At 40.7% G+C, this 23,624-nt stretch overlaps 1 protein-coding gene across 2 annotated transcripts in view; it reads left to right on the forward strand.

Annotated features, from left to right (window-relative positions):
• PPM1L (protein phosphatase, Mg2+/Mn2+ dependent 1L) overlaps nucleotides 1-23,624 on the forward strand; it is a 108,520-nt gene that overhangs the window by 61,894 nt on the left and 23,002 nt on the right. The window contains exon 2 of one of the 2 annotated variants that reach the window (XM_055723454.1): nucleotides 13,253-13,423. In XM_055723454.1, coding sequence (XP_055579429.1) covers nucleotides 13,253-13,423 — 171 coding nt within the window. Of the gene's footprint in view, nucleotides 1-13,248; nucleotides 13,424-23,624 lie in introns of both variants that reach the window. The other variant, XM_027806617.2, reaches the window with a different exon arrangement.

Genomic DNA, 23,624 nt, shown 5'->3' on the forward strand with positions numbered 1-23,624 from the left:
CTGCTCCAGAACAGAAGTAGGTGATGTGCAGCCTGCTGCTGCAGTGTTTTGGATTTGCTGGGGACATGCAGGTGATTTATGACTGCGGAAGGCAAAATAATAGTACTTTATATGTTGACACTCCACAGTTATTTGAAAATCCCTGTCTATTTTCTGCTTGCTGAGCTTTGGAGTTTTGAAACTGTACTGGAATAATTTACAGAAATATTTCATTCAGGATCACTGGACTCAGTATTGGGAAAAGGAGCAATGGGAACCTTAGAGGTACCCTCATTCGTGGGGGGAAAATATCCCCAGAGCAGAAGGGTGGGAGCCAGCGTGTGTCATGATACTGTGCTTCCCCTATTCTTTTACATCCATTATAAAAACCCTTTTACATTTGCTTTTTAGAATGAACCATACCCATCTTCCACACAGCTATAAAAGTGTAAGGCAGAAGGGCAGGACTTTTATTTACCTTCTTCCATGTCCTAGACCCTGAGAAGTGACTTAGACTGGCATCTGTGCACCTGCCTTTCTGCATGAGAGCCTGTAAATACAGGACAGCTTTGTATGAGCCATCTGTACAAATTACTTCAGCTAAAGTAATGGTCAGGACTGCAGCGAGCCTTGGCCTACCAGTCCTGACCAGCATCCCTCTGAGCAGGCTTCACACCACACAGTCAAACAGATGGCAGGTAGCAAAGGACACAAGCAATACTGGTATGTTTCTGCACTGTGCATCATAAGAAATTCAAATTCCCAGCTTTATATAAGATATCTTGTGTGCTGGTCTCTTCATCCATCACCTGATAGCAGTGCCTTGCTCCGGCATGGAGACATCCCAGTAAGTACGAGTGCTCTGCGTGTGCAGTCCCCGCTCTGCGTGGCCAAGGTAGTACTGAGCTGAAGCTATTTAAGGAAGTGTTTGCTGAAACTGTGACTTTTACAAAGGGAACAGCAATGTCTTGTTCCTTATCTTCATTCCCTAGATGAGTTAAATTATTTGGAATACTTCTTTTTTTTGGGAGGGTGGGGGTGGGGGGTGCAAGGGGCAGTTAGAATAAGAATCTAAAATAGAATACAGGCTTCTGACCAGATGGTTGAATTTTGATAAAATTCTGAGCAGGTGAATATAGAGTCTTTTTGGTCTCCTGCATAACAAACTGATTCTTGGAGTGTTTCAGCCCAGACCAAACCTTTCTATTTCCTGCGATGATTTCTGCTTGGCAGAAAGTGATGTCTCTAAATCAGGAGAGGCCATTTAGACTGAAATATTCCGCTGTACTCACTCTTCCTTTGCTTGGAGGGAGAGAACAATGGCAAAGAAAGAACACTTCTTGCTATTTAATTGAGTCTAAGAGGCTATAAATACATTTTTCCTTCAGCTAAAGTAGTAGAATGAAAGGCTTCTGAAAAAACTGATTCTTCATAAACCAGCTCATATCCTGCTACTCTTTGGAAAAGCATCTGCACAGGAGCACCTGTGGAAATCCCCTAGAGTAGTTTTAAGGCACTTTAATTGCTGATGAAGGCTTTCATTTCAGGATCTGCATTGATGCAAGGTTACAATTGCAAAGTTTTAAGCATCAGTTTCTCGGGGATTGCACAAAGTTGTAGTCATTTTGCAAATCTGATTTTTTTCGCTTTCTGTGTTGAACCTGATGAGCTCAGTAAAATACAAAATGGAGTATTTTTCTGTATCCAAAAATGTTTGATGCTTAGCTTACAAAATGAGCAGTTCAATACTCTTGTGAAGTTAGTTGGTTTTATGACATTTCAAACATTATTTTCAGTGTTATTTCTTTCTCTCACTTCTGCTTTTTTATGCCAATATAAAAAAAAAAGATCCTCCATTGCTTCAGTTTGATTATAGTAATATAAAAAAATGTTTCAATTCGTCCTGGTTGGGTAAAGTTTTTCTCGCAGATCTTCAGTAGCTGTATAGGCATTTATATTTAGTAATCACTTGCGACCATAAATTGTAATTTGGGACTAGATTTTTTTGCACTGCTAACTGGTAATGGACAAGTATTTGCATGAATTTTTAAACCTTTTTTAACATTTCCTTATTTAATATTCAGCTCATCTATGTTAATAGTTACAAGCAATTAGCATAAAAATTCAGTTAAAACTTGAAATACCTATTTTTTTTTTAGTACTTCATTCAAACATATTTTGCTTTGTTCCATTAGCTAAATCATGCCTTTTGGCAAATAGAGATATTAGTCTCATATGCCAAATACTAATGTCCTTTACATATGGCCATATGGATATGGTAGTCATAATTACTGCTTGTCTTTTGTGCCTGTGCTTGTGTGTCTTCCAGGATTTATGAAATACATCACTTTTACAATAATACTCAGCTTCCTGTTTGTTAAAACTAACAGGAGTGTTATAAAATAAATGCTCTGTCTGTGGCTAATTTTCGGCTTATTTTACCCACTAATCTTAATTCTTCTCCTAAAAAAGGCATGAATAATAATTGCCTTCCTAGCACAATTAAGATTCAGAGTTTGTGTCTGGTTATATGCAATTTAAGTGCTAATGCATTTTCTTTTACTAGGGTAATAATTCCTCTTATCTCATTATTCTTTATAGATTTACTAAACATTTTTTGGGTGCATATATGTAGTTGTCTAAACAGTCAGAATAAATATTCTAGGTGGAGTAGCCATCCCACTGTATTATCTACAAATATTTTCACAGTCAGAGGGGGTCTGAGTTTGGAGGTGTCTCTGGAGACCATCCAGTCCAGCCTTTGCTGCAGCTGGGGCTGGCTGGAGCAGGTTGCTCAAGAACATGTCCAGTTGGGCTTTGACTGTCTCCAAGGATGGAGACTCCACAGCCTCTCCGGGCAACTTGCCTCAGTGTTTGACACTGCTCACCACAAAAAGAGTTTTTTCTTCGGTTTAAGTGGAATTTCATGTATTTCAGTTTGTGCCCAATGGTTCTTGGCCATTCACTGGGCTGAGCAGAACCTGGCTCTATCATTTGTGTTGGTACACAAATCCCCCTAAGGATCCCTCTAAGCCTGCCCTCTGCTGAACAGTCCCAGACCTCTTACACTCTCCTTGTATGACAGATGCTTCAATCCCTTGATCATCTTCTTGTCCCTTCACTGGACTCACTCCAGTATGTCCCTGTCACGTACTGGGAAGCCCCTCGCTGGACCCAGTACTCCAGATGCATCTCACCGGAGCTGAACAGAGGGGAAGCATCACCCCTCAACCTACTGGCAAGGCGCTGCTTAATGCAGCCTGTTGTGCTCTTGGCCCTCTTTACTTCTAGGACACATTACTGTCTCGTGGTGATCTTGTTGTCCACCAGGACCCTCCAGGTCCTTCTTCAACCAGCTTTCCAGCTGGTTGGCCCCCTAGTGTGTACTGGTGCTTGGGATTGTTCCTCCCCAGGGGCAGGGCTTTGCAGTTCCCGTTGCTGAACTTGATGAAGTTCCTGTTGACCCATTTCTCCAGCATGTCCAGGTCCCTCTAAGTGGCAGCGCATCCATCTGGTGTATCAAGTGCTCCTCCTAGTTTTATATCATCTGTGAAGTTGCTGAGCGTGCACTCTGTCCCATCATCCAGGCTCATTAATCAGAATATACTCGATTTCCTTGTGAGTAGGATTCCACTTCATGGAATCTAAGCATTTGATTGTTTTAACTATGAACCAAAGCATTTGATTGTTTTCATCAGTAATAATAGTTCTCATAGTGGTTAGCCAAATCTTACAAGAAGAACATGTGTTTTGACTTGATGTACATGCTATTTTGAATACTTTCAAATCAATAAGGTATGTATTAAAGGGATTAAACTTGGGTTATGTGATAGACTTTGGGATAATTCTAAATAGAAATTGTTCAGTGGGTATATTCATATGGAGAGCCATCCTGGCTCTTGTAGGGATGTGACTTATTCTTATCAGAGATTGGAGAAGGGATAAATAATGATGTTCAATTAAAGATCCAGAGAAATTTGACTCATTTCTTGGGTGAAGACATGTAAGCATGCATTTCAGTATAATCCACTATCTAGTGGTGCGCAGTATAAGTCGTAAAAGATTTAGGGACTGCATGAACTGCACATGAGATCTCAAGGCAGTGGTGAGCCAATAAGCATAATGCAAATGGTTAATGAAAGTAAGGACGTGGTTTTGGTATTAGTAAGTCTTCCTCCGTGGTGTGTTGCCTTACTGTGATGATTACCCCTAAAGAACAATGTTGGAAAATGTGCTCAAAGGAGAACCATATGAATGCCTGAAAAGATTAGAAAGGGCGCGTCATAATGTGACATGTAATAATGTGCCATTCAATGAGTTCCATCTATGGAATTTATCAATGAGAAGATAATGGGGTGATTTGATCAATTTGCATGTATTTACATGAGAAAGAGGAATGTAGGTGAGCAGACATTTTACTTGATTCAGTGGCTGAAAGTCATAGATAATAGCAGATTCAGATTGGAAATAATGTGAACATTTTCTGTAGCATGTGAATTTCTCCTCTAACAGTAAGGATAATTAACTTCCAAGTGCTGTGGAAGATTCTCTGTCTCTGAAATAGTAATTCTGAAAAATATGCAACTTATTCATTCAAACAATGAGACAGGGAAGTCCTACGGTCCTGATTCAAGATGCCAGACAAGATAATCATAATGCTCCCCCTTGCCCTGATAAAATTAATCTTCTAATTAGACGTCCAGATTCCAGAGCACTCCTTGTAGCTCTGCCAATTGCAGTGAAATCTGACAAATGTCTCTGTGCTTTGTTTCTTTCCTCGTCTGTAAAATGAGTAACTGCTTGACTATATCACATGGAACCTATTTTTGTTAATTTTAATTAATTAATTAAAATCAATTATTAAAAAAATTACTTGTACGTGTATTTCACTAACCACTCCCTCATTGGAAGATGGAAAATAATTGTTCTGTATTTACTCTCACCTCTTCTGATCCATATCCTAGATTAACGAGTACCATGCCAACATTCGGTGCATGCACACTGCAGTGGCACACATTTCTATATGACTAATGGTGGGGGGAGTGGGAGGGAGAACAGAACATGTAATTTTTCCATTACAAATTTCGTTGACTTGCTTCTCATTCTAGGACATTTAAGTAAGTCTATTTAAGAAGTGAATGACAAGTGCTGTCTTAGGGAAGAAACTAAAAAGCATAATTTAAAGCCGTAAGTCATCATCATTTTTTATTTTTATCGTTTCTGTTTGGTGATAGGATTACTTGGATTGCTTGTAGCCATAAATCCACATATAGACTGTGTCAAAGAAGATCAAGCTCTCCATGCTCAAAGCATGAAGTCAGAGCAAAGCTCCCCAACAGATGGCCTTTTCTTTCCATTTCATGGACACTAGTTCTCACTGGGCAATTCATTATTTTCTACAGTTGAAGCAGCTGTGGATTACTGTAATTATGTATTTAATATATCTCTGACAATCCAGTATGAATACTAATTTGAACTTTATACATCTCCTTGGAATCAGGTTAATTTTCTCATGATTATATAGCTTCTGATTAACTAAAGATGTTTGTGAGGCTAATATTTTTCCTGCTACAGAAATAAATTGTGCATGGATTGCAAAATAATAGTGGTGTTTTCAGTGTTCAGTCTTGCTGAAAGTCCTAGGAGAGAATTTCTGAGTTCCCCAAACATTTTCAGATACCATGCTTTTGCTAATAACCTTGTTTTAAATTGTGAGTTTGGCTTTCCTAGGATACATATTGATCAATAGTAAATTATTTTCTTAAATATTTATTTTGGAGAAAAAAAAGACACTTTTTAATAGAAAATAATAGGCCAGCTGCACCAGAAGTTTCTATTACAGGAAAACTCTACTAACAGGTTTCTTTAGGCATGTTTGTCCTTTAAATAGCTCCTTGCTTTAGAGGGCAAAATGTTTGTCTTGGTGCCATTTGTAGATCTTGTATTATCCTCTTGAGAGTAGATTATGTTTTGCTATCGTATGTTTTCCTTTTGAATAACTATTCATAGCTTCATGTCCTTATTCCAAGAGGTTTGCCTCAGCAAAATCTCACTGACTACAGTGGAGTTATTTGTGGTTCATGCTGATGAAGGAGAGGCATCTGATCCTAAATACCATGTGTGAGATGTGGGAGTCAGGGCTGATATACGTATATTTCTCTGAAATCAGTTAAGTGGCACATGTGGGCCTGGAGGCAGAATTTTTGTGTCTGCTTCAATCAACACCAGCCTTTCCCACATTGTAGTGTGAATAAGTTGAGAAGGTGGTTTGTCTGCAGTAAGTTTAGCTCTCAGGAAGGCAGGAACCCAAAGTATATGCTTTAACCGTTTCCTTCCTATAGTATGTATCTGACAGGGCATCAGGATGCCAAGAAACAACTCTTGAAATGACAGTAAAATAGGAAAAAATACTTACTACCTGTGCTGCACCAAGTCTGAAAACAGGGTGGCTAGACAGAGGGAATATGCTCATAAAGTTGTCCTGGTTCACCCCTGGAAGAAAGGACATCTCTATTAGAATGAGGTGGGTCAGGGGGAGATTGACCTTCAGATCTTTTACTCTAATCTGGGATGTGATTTCATTAACCTAGCAATCTGATTTTAGAGCAATACATATATAAAAAAGTATTTTTTGTACTGTAATTTTTAAAAATAGACAGGAAAGCCTTATGTCATTGCTACAAAAAAATACATTTCTTGTCCACAACCTTATCATGCCATGGTTTTTCCCATCCTATTGGGAGATATCTAATAAGTGCACTGTTCCTAGAATAATGAATTGTGTGGGTGTTTTTCGGGTTTCTTAAAGATGTGGGTCCAGAAACCTGTATGTAAAATTATTTTTGCTACGGAGTACTACTAGTCTGAAATATGGAATGTGAAATTCCAAATGGGATCATTATGTATTTCAAATAGCACCTCTAGTTGAAATCTTTTCTGTGAGCGTTGAAATGATTGAGCTGTGAATGAAGGTCGGATTCTGGCAGTGACAGGCATCCGTTCCCTGGAAGCACCAAACACACGCGTTGGGTCCAAAGCGACTCTGGAGATGCATCTTAATCCTGGAAGAGTGTCTGAAATGCTTGATCTGCATGGGATTCAGTGTACTAATTTACATGGTAGGCTATTTCTCTGGGATCCCCTAAGGCTTAAGAGAATAGCATGAAAGATTTGTCTGCGCTGATGATGTGATCAGTGGTACTCAGACTTTTAAGCACGGGCGTGTTTGCTGGAACAAGCAAGGGAGCATTTGCTCCCTAGACTGCAGTTTACAGGAACTGAATTAGCAGGTCTCCTTACACCTTGAGAGAACCACTTTGCTCTCTGCATCTTACAAATCTTGGTGCTTTCATGTGCATAGAAATCATTTGATCTTTTATCCCATTTTTTCGGCATCAAAGTTAAACTGACGAGTCTGTAATTCCATTTCTCTCCCTTTATACTATTTTAAAAGTAGCCCCGATATTTGCCCTTTCCAAATAGCATCTCGCCATCCTCTGTGAATTTTCAAAGACAGAGGTCATTAAAGAGATTGTTTCAGCCCATTACCTATGTATACCTGAATGAATTTCATCTGGCCCAGCCAGATGGAAAATATCTAATCTTTATAAGCACTTTCCAGCGTGTTCTTTCCCTATTCTGTCTTGAGATCTTGGTTATTTGCCTCTGATATTAGCTGCTAGTTGAATGCAACAAGGTAAAGATAGTGAGTACTGTGTCAAAAACCCACATTAAATACTTCAGCTTTTATGGCATCATCTGTCAATATCTTTTCTACTCTGCTGAGCAGCAGAGCAACATTTTGCCTGTTTTTTTTTTTTCTTTTATTACAAATGAACTTGCAGAATTTTTTCGTGCTACCTTGGCTAGCTCCAAGTCATTTTTTTCTTTAGTCTCCACTTGTTTCTCAGTGTTCATTATTCTTTTATACTCACATACTATTCTGACTGTGTATATGTGTCCTTCTCGAGTCTGAGATCACTGAGCAGCTTGTGGCTTAGCCAGGTTAATTCCTGGGCGTTTTCTGCATTGGGATAGTTTTCATTCACATAATTTCTCTAAGGAAACATTTGGTCCCATACCTTCTTTTCTCCTTTGATGTGCAGCTGTTGGTCTTTTTGTACTGCGAAGCCTCAGAGATCTTTAAGTGTCCTTACTTTAAAGTCCTTTGTCTTTATTATGTTGTTTTCTCCCTGAAGAATTAATCGGCACTTTCATGCAAGTTGTCTTTTGCCTTGCTTATCTTAGGGGGCTTCTCTGTGCTGGAACATCCCTCACCCAGGCTGGTTTTTGCTGCTATTACCTACACACTCCAAGGTTGCTGGACAACCTGTGCTCTGAATAATTTCCTATAACATATCAGAGTAGTTGCAGTACTTCATTATATCTTGTGCTTTGGTCGATTATTCCAGTTCCTGGTTAAAAACCCCCAACTTCTTGGTTTTTCATTCGGTATCTGATGGACCTGTGCTATGGTAGTGCCCTCTGCTTCTCTTTTTTACATGATGACTTTTGTCAGGGCTGTCTCCCATTTACAGACTGGACCTAAAAGAGCAAATACTCTCTTGATGTGCAGGGCGCTTCCTTATTTCCATAGCCTCTTTTCTTAGTAAGTTATCTGTATTAGTAATCTAGTCTTGTGAGTTATTTACCGAGCTTCTCTTACTGCCCATTTATATTATAGTTTTGATACTGTACTGATTTCCGCCCAGCTCCTTTTGTGTATTCTCCACAAGTCTTGTGGAGATGTCTGATACGGTCCATAGATCAGTCCCACTTTGCTCTTCATTGTGTTTCCTTCCCATGAGATTATCATGGCCAACACTATCTTCCATAGGGTTTACACCCATGTTCATTTGTTGTACCCCCCTCAGGCTTTTATTTGTCAAACTCACTTGATCCTGCTTAAAAAATATTTTCCCTGAGCTAAACCAAGAGGTGAACAAAGCTGATATTCCTCTTTTCATAAGGTGAACTCTGTTCTTGCCCAGCAGTTCATGGTGTGTTGTCTCTGAAGAAGGAAACTTGTCATAGCGACCTGTGTGTCTTTGGAAGGGAGGGAAATGTGTGAAAAGATAGGCAGCAAGATGTGATAGAGGAATCTGGATGGGTTTTGAAATCCTTCATTGGTGTACGTGCTACACCAGCAATACCACACTCTAAAATGGATCCTGTATTTTCCTGTGATCTCTGAATGTTTGCAGTAACTGGGCAGGCAGAATGAATTGTCCCAAGAATATTAAGACCATAAATTTGTGTTTTCCCTCCTTCCCCTGTAAATCATAAGAGCTGCTGCAGAGTGCAGGTCTGAGGCAATAAAGTCTCTGTCTTCCATTTTTTAAATTGGAAATCTGTGTTTATAAATAATGGCCATTCCATCTAATTAAATCCTTCAGTTGCTTATGTGCCAGCGTTCTGATCTTCCCATAGCTCTCATTTGTATTGCTTGTTTTTCATGGGGTTTTGAAGCTGCTTAACACTTGCCATCTTAATTAATGTATTTTGTCATAGAGTACTCCAGTCACTTCTTGCATGTTTACACACATGGCGTGTAGGTGCATCTTCGCTGTGTGCAAACATCTGCATGGAGAGACACATAATTCAGGAGCCAGTCCTGATGCTCCTCCTAGCCAACCCCACCGAGGGGTGAGCAGCAAGCAGATTCCCAGGGCATTGCCGCTTAGAGAGGGTTTTCCACTGAACAGTGTTTATCAGCCAGTAGCAGTTTAATGAGACCTGCATGAGTGTTTCAAGTGCCAGAAATATGCAAGGTCCCTGCATTTGCTTTGGTGAAAACCTGAATTTTAAAGGTCAGGTGGGTTGGTGAAGCCAGGCTGTGGGACATGCTGAGCTGTAGCAGCCTGCAGAACATGATGAGGATGTGCAAGGATGCAGCTGTCCCCTGCGCCTGTGGTAGCCTTCCAGACGCCAAATACTCTACCGAATGTAACTGTGTAAGGAGACTGCTTTGTCAAGGTGCTACTTGATTTTTGAAGTAGCTTCATAAAGAAGCCTTTAATTAACTGGTTTAGGTCTTTGCTTCCTCACATACAATGGTGCTCCCAGAAGGATGCACTTCAGAAAAGCAGAACAAATTTTAGTAGGCAGTTAGCATAATTTATAAAATGTCAATTTGTATTGGATATATATTCCTTAAAAATTAAAAAAAGTGGGCAAATTTGAAAGTTAAAGACAGATGCTGGCTGCATCTAAGGTTCAGGTTACTACATAGTGAGGCATTTCAGCATTTCCTGATGTGATTTTTATGTAGGGGTTTTTTTTAATGAATAGATAAAAATGTGATTATTTTTTGTGTGTGTGAATAAGCACTGCAAGTGTATTTCACTGTATGTAGATGTTTTAAAACTTATTCTATATGTGGAATATTAGTTTTCAATGGTAGGATGAAATTCCCTATAGCCAATTAAGGTGTTAAAAGTCAGTCTTTCATTTAATTTGGAGAAGGGTGCTTCACATTGAAAACAGATCCACAAGGGATGCTGCAGTTACAATTTTATAAAAGAAAAGGATAAATTTCTACCAGAAAATAGGAGGTTATTGTGACCAAGAGAGGTAGTCGTTCAGCAATGTGCATTTCTGCAAAGCTGTTGTTTTGAAGCAGCGATCTGTGGGAAGGTGCCTGCGTGAGCAGGACCACCATTTCTTTTGTATTTCTCACTGCTGCAGTGCCTATGGCTCCAAGTTGCTTTCTCAGAGGGGTGGTGATGAGGAAGGCTGACCAGAAAATATTGTACCACTAGTTGTACCTATAATTAATGGCTGAGGCCAGGCACTTTCCAGGAGCAGCTACATTTGTAATTCCTTCCTGCAGGAGTAAGAGGGACTATAGGGAGGAGAAGGATGAAGCTATTTTGAAACCTCAAAGTACTGAAATGGGTTTATTTCCCCTAACTTCCACCTGTGACACAAATATATATTAATGAAAATAGATATCCTGAGAGCAAGGGGACCCCTGTGCTGGCTGGTGGAGGAGCGGCCGAGCTGTTGGTGGGCTGCCCAGGGGGGTGGGATGCTCTGCCGGCAGGCTGCCTGTGAGCAGCATCCTGGCAAACGGGTCTCTGGACCGTGACCTGCTCCGAGGTCCATGTGGGACGGGTGCAGGGGGCGTTTCTGATCTGGTCAATGAGTGTTGTGGTCTGTGTGGTGAGAACTGCGGCAAGATGGAAGAGCATGGAAATGGTGGAAGTCTTTCTTTGATAGATGTTGTTTATTTTTTATTCACCCAGTACAGTTAGCTTCTTGGTTTCTTTAATTGCAAACACATGCATAAACATGCGCTCACACCCTCACGCTTTTTATTTTTTAATATTCCAGGTACTGGGAGTAACTTTTTAAAACCAAGATAGAATTGCTTTTGTACTGAATAGAATATAGCACTATCTGTCTCATCGCTGCAGTGCAGCTAAGGACGTAATTACTCAGATGTAGCTGATCACCTTTCTTGCTGGAAAAAGAGAGGAGTTTGTATCAGTTTCATCATTGCTTTACAGTTTAAATCTTTAATCTAGATGTAATTTGAAAGGCAGTGGGCTAAGCAAGTGTTGGCTTTTGCTTGTTGCTGAGGGGGAGAAACCCCGCCTGTGAGATCACACTTGAAGTAGGTGTAATCCTCTGCCTCGATGTCTATGGAAAAATTTGCCAGTTGGGCTGCACGTGGCTGGCGATGGCTGTCCATCACACCGACTGCGGCTGATGGGCCGGATGGTTTTCCCATCTGCTTGTACCCATCTGTCTCCTGATTTTCCCTTGGGCTGCAAGATCGTTGGGACAGGACGGGTATTTTTCCTTACAGCCAGTAATATATAAATATTCACGTAGCTGGCACTGTATTTCAGGAAATGAATATGTATAAATTATTCTTTTGTTTTATGCTTTTTAAAGTTGCTGCCTTGGGAAGAGCACAAAAATACTCCCCTGCAGAGTAAAAACCTCTTCTCAAAGGAAACACTAACCACAAGTGCCTGAACTTGGACTAAAATAATTGGTGTATCTTTTGGCCTTCCCTTGGAAGAAAATCACTATTACAAAGTAACATTAAGTATGCTGTACTCGTGTGGAGAGTTTGTTTGGTTTTTCTAGAATAATTTCATTTGTCTCACATGGCTTAGCTTGCAGAAAAATTGAACACAACTTTAGTGACATTTTAAGGTCGCAATTTAATTGGCAGTTGACTTTGGAAAACTAAATATAAATCCAGGAACAGCCTGTTGCTGAGTAGAGGTAACTTCTGGTCAGTCCCAGGCCTGAAATAATATGACCTTGTTATCATTTATTTTTCTCTTTTGTCTTGAGGTTGGCAGGAAAGCTGGAGCAGGGCAGCAGCCTGGGCTACATTCTCCCTTTTCCAGTTCCATTTGTATCAGAGATGGAAAGCAGGAAAAACCAACCCCAAATCCGTGCCAGAAAGAGGGACTTTCTAATTATCCCTTATAGTGGGAGTGTAATACTTGCAGGAGAGGGATGCTAATGCTTAAAAACCAGAAAGCTATCTTGTGTTGGATCTCCTTAGGGTGTCTGAGCCCAAGCCCCGAAGGAGAGAGCTGTTCAGTGGTGGCAGGGATCCTGGGGCACTCACACCTCTCCAGAGGCAGATGCTCTTATTAGTTACCACCATTTATGTTTTTGCACAAAGGTCCATAACATCGGTACAACCATGCCACCTTGTGTTAATTTCTGTTCCCTTATGGCCTGGAGCAGTCAGAGAAAAAAATGTAAAAGAATTTTCTGTGTGTGTATGCATGTGTGTATATGTATGTAATTTTTTAGTGCTGTTAAACATTCACTTCTATCTCCCTGTCTAAGCCTGGGTTTGTATCAATAGCAGGTGAAGTGATTCCACTCTTTCAGTTTGTACTTTAAAATTTAGAATAAAAACATTATATTTCATGATTATATTTTCAAAATATGTTAATGAATAAGTTGAGCTGTTGTGGTATGTATGTGTCTAGTCCAGCATAGGTAACTCCTTCTGAACTGCCATAGATTCCCTGCTGAAGAGTGCATTATGCCTCAGCTTAGAGGAATTTGGTCCATTATATCCCTGACTCCTTGGAAGTTTTGGGTGGGCAGGGGTCATTTTGGCAGAGAAATGACCTGTGGATTTTGCACCATGGAGTTAGTAGCATTGAGTATTTTATTGTGAGGAGTTACGTTGGAGAATGCTTTAAATTTAAAAAAAAAATACTATGGACTTGTGTTAATCTTTTCAAAAGACAATATTAGTTAAACTTTTACCTCTTTTGTACATAGTCAGCAGCAGAATACGTGAAGTCCCGCCTGCCTGAAGTCCTAAAACAACATCTTCAGGACTACGAGAAGGACAAGGAGAACAGCGTGCTGTCTTACCAAACCATCCTGGAACAGCAGATTTTATCAATTGATCGAGAAATGCTGGAAAAACTGACTGTATCCTATGATGAAGCAGGTATATTTTGTGTTTCTTTCTAAATTGCATTTTACTGAAAAAGAATTGCTCACTTTCAGTCTTTCTCCTGAATACTAGTGCTTGTGCTGGCAAATTGAACTTCGTCCTCAAAGGTATGAAGTGACTCAGTGAAACATTTCTTTTTCCTAAAATCAAGTTGAGATAGAAAATTTTCCACATCAGTGATTGCATACTAACTATCTGAAAGGACAGTTATTTTTCTAACAGCACTTTGTCCTTTGCAATGCACTGATGTTGACTGATGTAGCTGTGTCTCTTTATTGTCTCTGCAAGTGGTGCGACCTGGTTTCTGTGATTTTCTCCTTCATTGCTAACTTATTTTTGGGCTTACTTAGTTAAGAGTGTACTGGATAGTCACAGAATTTGATTTTTAAATGTGACATAATGCACGTGAATACCCAAAACGACTTAAATTGTTGAGCGTTGGAGGCATTTTAACAGTGCAGTTACAGGGGGGTTCAGTTTTGTTATTCACCTCTTAATAATTTGAAGGTTTTCTTAATTATAGCTAATACTACTTACTAGCATTTTGTTAAAGTAGTTAGAAGTTTCTTCTAGCTTTTAGATCCTTCACAGAGTTGTCTTGGTGCGTGATCTTCACAGTTACAGAGGAAAAAATGAGTTGCTCTTCATGTTTTCTGCTGATCTTCCAAACTAGCTACCCATATATGCTATACGCCTACTCCCCTGAATCTTCCCAAGTTTCTCAGTGTGTAGATAAATTGAAATTAATGAGGCAACCTTGCAAAGAAGGAATCGAACAAAAAGAAGAATTCATTATTTTACCACTGAATTAGTATTCACGGTAATGAGCGGACTGGCAATGCATATGGAAGTCTGTCTGGACGAGCTGTGTGTTTCTGCTCCAGGTGTGTGCATGTGTGGCTCACTGCACTCTCCCCAGTAGCACATCTCTCAGCATCCATTTCTTAGCTCTGTCTGAAAGATGTTGCTGTGTTTCTCCGCTTTAACCACATGTGGCTGAGAGCTGCAACACACCACTTCCTTTCATCTGCAGCCCTACCAACCAGCCTCAAGCAGCCTTGTCATAGAAAAGGAGAGTTTATACTTAGTATGTCCCCATTTGAGGGTTTTTCTTAATCCCTGGTGGCATTTTCTTGTTCTGTTATTCCCCTGACTGTACCTGGCACTGTGGTGGCCTTGGGGAGCTGTGCTGAGCTGTGTTCCAGGCAGAAGCCTCAAATTTGTAACTGGGTTTTTCATATTGTTTAGATCATGTTTTCCAGACAGCAGCCCAAATGGATCACTCTTTTGTTTGGTTAGGTGGTACCCTGCTAAAATTGCCATCATCTGAGTTTCTCATCAGTAGTCCAGCTCTGGAAAACCAAGCACTGACAAGCTGGTGTTATTTTGTCCTATTACTTTGTACTCAGGCTGCAGTGCCCTGAAGTACTTTAAATGCTCAGACTGCTTATCAACTTCGTTCAGACTTCTACTCAGACTCCCACTCACTAGCAATGTGATTCTCTTAAGCTACTTTGATCTCAAAGGCACTCGAGCAACTTAAAATGCCATTTGCAGACTGCGCATTCTGGGTACTTAACAGGGCTGTGAGCTTTAGTAACTTCAAGTAATTACAGTGCTCTATTACTATATCAGTTATATTCGTGCACTCACCCAATAAATAAGCCTGATTCTCTTAAACTGCTTTGATGGCGGATGCTCTCAAGTCCCATACAGTGCCATTTGCAGACAACATGTCACGTACTTCAGGATGTCAGAGTCATATGAGTTCCCAAAAGGACAACTGAGTTAAAATGAGGGTGCAGGATACTTTTTTTAATCACTTATGGCCTGTTTTTAATGATGCATTAAAAATAAGCTTCAAAAATCATTGCTTTCTGTTTCTTCTGTTTATCTTTTTTAATGCAGAATTTACCAATCCAGTGACTCAAGTAAATCTTTTTCCCTGGTTCAGTCACTTCATCTTTCCAGTCATTTTGATTGATAGAAGTTTGTTAAGAAGGAGAAAATGTAGTAGAGGAAATTACCAAATGCTGTCAGAAGAAAAAGTATTTTCCTTTATTGAAAACTCTGTAAGAGAAAGCAAAGATTAAAACTGCTTGAAACACACATTTGGGGATTTATATCATGCTACAAAACAGTCATGTAGAAATACAGAACTAACTAGTTTAGAAAAGTCCCAGCATTCAGAACGAACAGAGAGCGCAGCTTAGTGTAAATAATAAGCCAAAATTTCGGCTGCCCAATCAGGTAGAGACATCTGTAGAGATTAAAACACAGAGATGGAACCTGTTCGTCATTCTAATCATGCCACTTGTTTACAACAAAAGCAGGAATGATGCTACCTGCTTTTGAAGTAAGATCTGATTGTGAGCAAAGCACAGAAAATGGGCAGTTAAATATAATTGCAGCAGCTGTCTGTGATCCAGAGTGCTCCAGCTATTCAGCACTCAAGCAGTTGTGTTGGTGACATTTTTCTTTTTATTAGTGTTTTTCCATACCAAAGTCTATTCAGTGAGAAGATCAAGCTGCTGTTCTTACATACATAATGAAGAAAGCAATCTTTAAAAATCAAAATTGTGAAAACAAAAGTGATTGTGATGTAAAGGGAAAATACAGCTTTGACTGGTTGGGGACTATGTGTGACATGAGCAAAACCCGGTTTAATTTCTGTAATCATGAGCAGTTGGAGTTCTGCTATGTGTCAGCCAGGGAAATTAGAAAGTTATGAGTTTAAGGTATGTGGTACGAGGGGTCAGTGGCTGACTGTAGCAGGGTGCTGTGTGGAGGGGAGCACTTCCCCAGCAAAGGAGCAGACTTTTTTCCATCCAGAAGCCTTTCCCGTCCCTCTTGGAAGGGCTGTTTTCCAAGGGTTCACAGAGTGCTTACCCCCAGCTGACTCCCTTCACCCCAGGGTTGTGTCCCAAAATGGGTAGAATTCAGCTACATCCATTTGTCAGAATAAAACAGAACTGCACTAGAATGGCTTGGGTTTCTGGTACAATTTTGCATGTTAATTTGGCCTTTCTAGTAGCATGCAATATTAATAACGTGCAGCTTCAGTGGGCTCAACATCCTAATGACTTTTTGTAAATCTTTCCCTTTAGGAAATCAGTGTATCAGAGGTACCAAATAAAATGAGTTCATCTAAAAATAATCAGATGTTGACAAGATTTTTAGTAAAGTTTGACTAGGGAAGCTTTATAAAATGAAAGCAGGCCAAAAGTGACAGACGGGTACGAATCCTCTCATAATCTTTAAATCCTTTAGTGTAAAAAGTGGCATTCTTGACTAGCTACGGCTGGGTTAATTTTGTGCAAGAACATTTTTTCCCACTGAAGCTTTGTTGGATATTAATCCTATTCCTTCGCTTTATAGCATCTCTAAACAGCTGGAGTAGTCGGTGACTACTCTGTACAAATACAAATTTGGGATATTTAAAAGTGCTTTGGCATTTAACTCTGGTGTGGCAGGTAGCGAAAGCCTGCTAGGAGATTCTGGTGGTGGTTTTGTGCTGTCAATAGGTTTTTCTTTAATGGATGGCTCCTCTCCCCCAGAGTCCTGTAGAAATTGAATTTCATTATTGTGCGACAAAAAAGATTAATTTCATTTTTTCCTGCCATGAAGCAGTCATGAAAGATATTTAGGCACTGTATCCACAGCCACATGTCAGCCCAAAACATGTTTTCTTAGCTAATATTTGCCAGGGTGCCCAGCATTTCCTGGAGCACGCTGCAAGGAAAATGGGTGGCTGCTCCTCCTCACATCTTCCCCGGGGGACCGAAAGCTCACACCTGCCCAGACCCTGCGCACCTCTCCCTATAGGTGTGGTTTGTGTTAGAGTTCATTTGTAAAATTTAGCTACAGTTGATGTGCACCATTGCTTGCAACACTCGCTGTTAGTACCATAGTGTTTCTTAAAGCGAGGTTTTTATGCTAGCAGTCCGTGTCCCAAATCGCCTGAATACTCCAATTTTAGCAACAGAATTTATTTTCTGCTGAGATAAAATGTGGTGATTGGTGCTACAACACATTGCGCTTTGTCTCTGATGAGATGGGGTTTGTAGTCCGCCTTCCCCAGCAATGCCTGGTGCTGTGCTCTCCCTGGGAATCACACATTCCTGCAAAGCAGATGATGCAGCGTCCTCCTATCCTCATTCCTGGCCTGATTTAGTATATAATAAATTGATAAGGAATTAAATCAACTCCTCTTATTCAACTTGTATGTCTGTGCTTCACAGAAGGCTGAGTCTGGTTTCACTAGTAGTTGCAGCTGTGAAAACTGGCTCTGAGTAAATCCAAGGCTCAGACCTTCATTCTGACTTCAGGACTGCAACCCAGCGTAGATCCAGTCCTGTGGGCATTTGCTGTTGCTGGCAAAAGTACAGAAAGGCAAAAATATCCAGGATTAAACTTCAGCCCAAGAGGCTGGCAAATCCATCTGCTTCACACAAGCATCCGTGCTAGTGTGGTCATGCTGGGAAAAGGTTAACTTTAGTCATCAAAGGGCCAATGATGCTCCTTTTTCAATTACAGTGCTCCCGTTCTAGCAGTGCAGGCAGGTGTTTTCCCCCAGAGAAAGTGACTACAAGGAGAAAATGAGAAAATTAAGGCAGTAAAATTGCATCAAAATACATCCTACAATTTGAAATAATAAATACTGTTCTGGGGGAAAACCTTTTTTCCCACTGCAAAGAGCTTTAGCAGGTAAAGTCATCGTTATGCTACATCACAGGGAAGATCAAGCAAGTTGTCTTTGCTGTGATGTTTATCCCAAGGTGGCTCGTGCTCAGCAGTAATCCATTAAAAATGCAGAAAGAAATCTGTTGGGTTTGTTATGTCCTTCTTCAAAACATAAAAAAAAATAATTGTCTTACAGTGCACACTTGTGCTTGGACCATGCATGTGGTATGTGTTTGGTCCTTTTCATGGAGGGCTTGGTCATTGGGGAAATATGGGAACACACTTTCAGTAGTGCTGACTTTTCAGGTGTTGAAATCCTTGTCCTGACAAGGAGGCTTGGGAATATTTCTTTTCCAGTCTTGGCTACAGCCATTACCAGTAAAGCAGAGTATGGGCTTGCTGTGCTGACAGCACTGGGAAGAGCAGACATCCGTAATCTGACAGTTACACAGTGATAATGGTCCTACAAGAACATGTAATACTGCAAAAAATGAAGTGACCTGAGCTTAAAAAATGGTTGAAAAGCATTATGTACTTTTTTAGGAGGGATTTAAAGAGCAGGAAGGAGTGTCATGCACTAAACATGATAAAAACAACAGTTGCAAAGGCAGTGGGTTGCATGGAATATGAAAGAACAAAACTAGGGGAGCGGGAAGGAGACAGCAAGCAAGAGAAGAGCCAGGGACTATGTCTTTTTCTGAAGAAAAGGATAATTATAGAAGATGATGTGTTTCTATTATCTCGAGAGATGCTACTGGGTAGGATTTGTGTGTGCTGTAGCGAGCGCCCCTTGACAGGGGTTTAGCGATCCAGTACATTTATTTTCTGATGTGTTGCAAACACCTCGACACAACAGATGTGTAACTAACAGCGCTCAAATGTGTTGGGCAACATTTATTGCTGTGCCAGAGGCTTCCTTCTGACAAGCAGAAAACGAGAGTGGCCTGCAGGCCACCACGGGTGGCTGCTTTCTCTCCAGCTCAGGTTTGATTTTTAAATGTTTTTTAGCTATTTGGTCTCAAAAACATGATCTAAACCAACTCCCTTCTCTGAGTCTTGGTCACTGCAGTGAGAACTTGATGTTGTGCTTTTTCCAGATAATACAGTAGAAGTTTTACCCTTTATAGCCAGATGATTACTGCTGAATTTATTTAATCTCTGCCTTATGCTCCACGCTTTCTTTGGATTATTTTATTTCTTTTACACGTTAAAGGTACAGCTAAAACTTGGTCACTGTGAAACAGTGCTCTCCTGCAGAGGGCCAGTACCTGCAGCAGAAATCACAGGGCAGACATCGAGGGCAGAGTTAGCCTCTTCTACCTTTTGATACCTGCATTAAAGACATCAGTTCTGGCAACTTCTCTAGAGCTCTTCAGTAGTCATTGGAAGGAGAATGGTGTTTCTAGGGTGATTAATGGATTTATTTTAAGCATGTGCTTTAGTATGTGAAGAGTCGTATCCTAAACGTGCCCGCTCTTTTCTGTTGGCTTTGAATTAGCTTGTTGTTCACAGGTAAAATACAGGGAAGCAGCTCTAGTGAGGAGCTGAACGCCAGCCTCAGTGTCTCTGTATGTGAACACATAAACCCATTTAAACTACATTTCAGGTTGTAGCTTCAATGCAAACTGTGTGACTCCTGAATTTCCTGCGTTGTGGTCTTCCAGCTTTCTGGTATATTGGCAATGTTTATAAACAACAGACATGTATTTAAGCCAGCCCAAGCATGTTGTATTCTTTTGCTCCATTAAAATAAATTTTTATTATTCCTGTAATTGTAGCCTTTCAGCAGAAGCTCAGAGCAGAAGTAGCACTTTGACAGGTGCCTACTTGCCTGTGAAATATTCTTCACTTCCTCATCAATTTTGAAGTAGGTATTTAGCTATTTCCATTTGTCAGCTAGCAGTTGCTTTTCCAGAACTGATATAAATACTAACAATACTTAGTTTGGAGTATTTAGTAAATCTATTTATAGATTTGGTAAACCAAAAAAAATATTTTTTTTTATATTTGGTGAAACCTCTGTGCAATGTAGGTCCAATGGTGACTCTGCAGGGCTGTGTCAGTAAGTTAGGGATTTTTTTATTAATCACATGAAGTGTTCTGTTCTCACTCAAGTATATGTAACTATTTTTAGTCTTACTGTATAAATGCCATGTATTCTTTACTTTGGTGTTTATACATTTGAAGCAATTAAAAAAAGATAATTTTGCGATTACCAAAGTCCTGCAGAAAGAGAAGAAACCAACACAGCCCTGCAGAGTGCTGAGATTCAGAAGTCTAATAGAAAATGGTTTATAAACCATGTAATGGTTTTAATACCAATTATTACTAACTGACCTTTTTCTTTCTGTGTACTTATCAATTAAGTCTGGAAAGCATCTTTAAAATGCATAAACTTATTTTTTCGGTGGTTACTTAGTTTAACCATAACCTGAGATAGAATCAGTTCTGGTTTGTGCCCAGTGGAAGGGTGGTTTGATGTTTCTTGCATTCGGGAAAGGTTGCTTCTCCAGCCTTTTAAAGATTTTTTTTCAGGGACACTGCATTATCACCACCTGGTTACCATCTTCCCTGTTTGTATCTTTGGCCTAATGAAGTAAGCTCTGGGGAATTAAAACCATTATTTGAGATTTATTTTGCATAAGTTTTTGTTAGATTTCATTTGAAAACCTATAGATTCAGTTGATGTGCACCATTGCTTGAGATAGTCGCTGTCAGTACTGTAGTGTTCTTCCTGAATTCTAGACGCACGTGTTGCATGAATAGATAAACATGAGCACGGATTTATTTAATTTTTGTATCCTTTATTAAACAGATATCAGACACAGATAGCATTTGAAGACACAGCTTGCTGCAAATTCAGTGTAGGCAGAGAGGATATCTGTTCCAGGCCTCTGGAAGAAAGCCATCCATCTCAGTGGGGGTTTGTCACCTGCTGATGGATGCAGAGATAGATGCCTGAAGGGTCTTGTGAGTAGCCATGAAAGCAGCAAAGTTTGTTCTGCCTACAAACCTGGCAGACCATTTGGAGATCCTTATTAAATTTTCCTGCATCATTACCCGGACAAGTATAAGCAGCATTGCTGTAGCAGGGTGGAGCGGCACAAAATCATCACCGGCTGCACCTTTGCAAGACTATTCATTTCACCCCACAGTTGCTTAGATTTTAGTATTGAAATGAGTAATTTCACTCTCGCTGCTCCTAGTATTGCCATATTGTGTACAAAAAGCTAATATTTGCTTTCTTTTGAGAACATTTTAATATGAAAATCATTGGAAGAAAATACATCATAACATCAAGAACACGCACATGCACAGGGATTTATGGTGTAAGGGTGGGCGCTGCTGTGTTTCTGGAGATCACTTGCGCTCTTGCACACATCTTTGTGTCATCTGTCCTTGTGCTCTCCGCATTTGCAGCAGCGTTCAGCTCATGCTAAGCCCTGCTTTGCATGCACAACTGCATTGCACGCCACAATCAATCACTGTTAGCCTTTTCCATTATTTCCCAGTGTTTGAATTATACATGGGGAGATGTAGGAGGAAAAAGGAGCAAGAACAAAAGGCGGCTTTCTGTTCTCAAGTGAAGCTTTATTTAAAACCCTATCCATAATCTGTAACAACCCATTAAGGTAAAGAAGCTGGTCATGAACAAGCAAAAACTAGCTCTTCCTCATGCTGTAATACCTTTCTAACAGTGGCAGTTGCTGAGTTTTGGCAATACTGTTGCTTTTTGCTCCCTCTCTGTGCATCTTTTCCATCAGCTCTGGGATGACAGGCTGCAGCCACCGTCTGCCAGGGGCTTGAGCCTGTCTTTGGAAAGGTGTCGGCCTGGGCTCCAGCTGCCTGTTGGTTTTGCTGATCTCATACAAACGTTCACCCCACAGCGTGCTGTTTCACTCAGCCGCGTGCCGGGCAGATGATTTCCAAGGTGACAGCTCTGCCCCCAGAAAATGGATGTTTGGCGGATGGAGGGGTTTTGCATTTGCAAATGACCAAAGTAGGTTTTGATTTGGAGAAGTGGAAGACACAACCAGAAAATACAGAAAGAAAAAAGTATGGTCCAAGGTGACTTTTGGAGGGGTGTTGGAAGATGGTTAGCCCCTGTGTTTGATTAACCTGAAAAGGGGAAAAGTCACCAGTTTGATTAAAGCTGCCACCCTTGCTCAGGCCAACCAGCCTCAATTTACAGCTCAGGAAAATCTGCATCACCGAATTTCGTGTGTTGGATAGTGGAGGGGATGGGAACAGAGTAAGGATCTTGCATTAGATCACAAACCTCTTTAATTGTGTGTAATTCTGGTGTGTTGTCGCTCCCCACCCCTTTTATTCCTCCTCGACTCGCTTCCACTTTTCAGCCAGTGCAGGAAATACAAAGTAAGATTGCAATCCTTTTGGACGGGGTACATGTTTGTGTTTGTAATTCTGTGATAACACCTTGGGCACCGAATAAATAACTCTTAAATACCGCCTTGCTGTACAGCTCTGCCTGTATACTAATAAGTTCCTTATTTGTTCAGGAGTTAAGGTGAGTGATCCATCATATAAGTGCTTCAGGGCCAGCTGGAGAGCGCAGCAGATATTTACAGTGGTCCCCCGTGAAATTAGCTGCAACCTGATAGACGGTCCTGCTGCTGAGGGTGCTGGTCCTTTGTAAAACCTGACTCCAGGAGACAAGGGATAATGCAGTTGTCGTAAAAACCATTTGTCGGATACGATTGCCAGCCACGACGGGGGTTTTTGAACAGTCCTGTTAAGGCTGAGTGATGCAGGGATGCACGCAGCATCTATAAGTTAGCTGTTAGTTGCACTGTTTGTGAAGGATTTGCTAATTATGTGTTTTGAGTTCAGTTTAGTGCCTGCCTGCTGACACCTTATTTATAGCTGCTGCTTTGGCTCTGGTATTTATGGCTTAGGCACCTCAGGGAAGTGCAGGCCAGTTCCTGGGGTTCAAATGAAATTTTGCAGCCTTGATCCTTCAGGCAGAACTGGGATAAAGCCAGAGATGTCACAGGGCTTGGCACAAATTGCATGCTTTTAATTATTTTGGTGAGGGGGGAGGGGTCCAAGTAGGATTTTCATTTTGCTTTTACTTTTTCCCTGTGATTACAGGCCTCATTACAGTTGAACATCACTAATAAAAGCCTGTTGACCATCTAGCATAACATTTTCTAACTAGATAAGGTCAGTCATGCTCTTAGCGGCTTCGTGGGGCAGTGTGTGGAGCAGTGGCATTGCTGACCCTATTGCTGACGCTTGGAATCTCCAAGCATCGAGCCTCGGCTGTCCCTGTGCTGCCACCAGCAAACTTCTGCTTGGCCCAAAGCGTGGGGTGGATCCTGCAGCAGGTCGGTACCCAACTGACTCACTCAAAAGCCTTTAGTGTCATAAACTTCACGTCTTTAATATCTTTGGCACTGTGATTGTGGAGGGGTTTATTTGTCTGAAATTACTAAGAGGGTGAATCCTTTTATTTCCACCACCATGACCACCCCTCCCCCCACCCCCCGTG

The sequence above is a fragment of the Falco cherrug genome, chromosome 11 (assembly GCF_023634085.1).
Source record: "Falco cherrug isolate bFalChe1 chromosome 11, bFalChe1.pri, whole genome shotgun sequence".
Lineage (NCBI taxonomy): Eukaryota > Metazoa > Chordata > Aves > Falconiformes > Falconidae > Falco > Falco cherrug.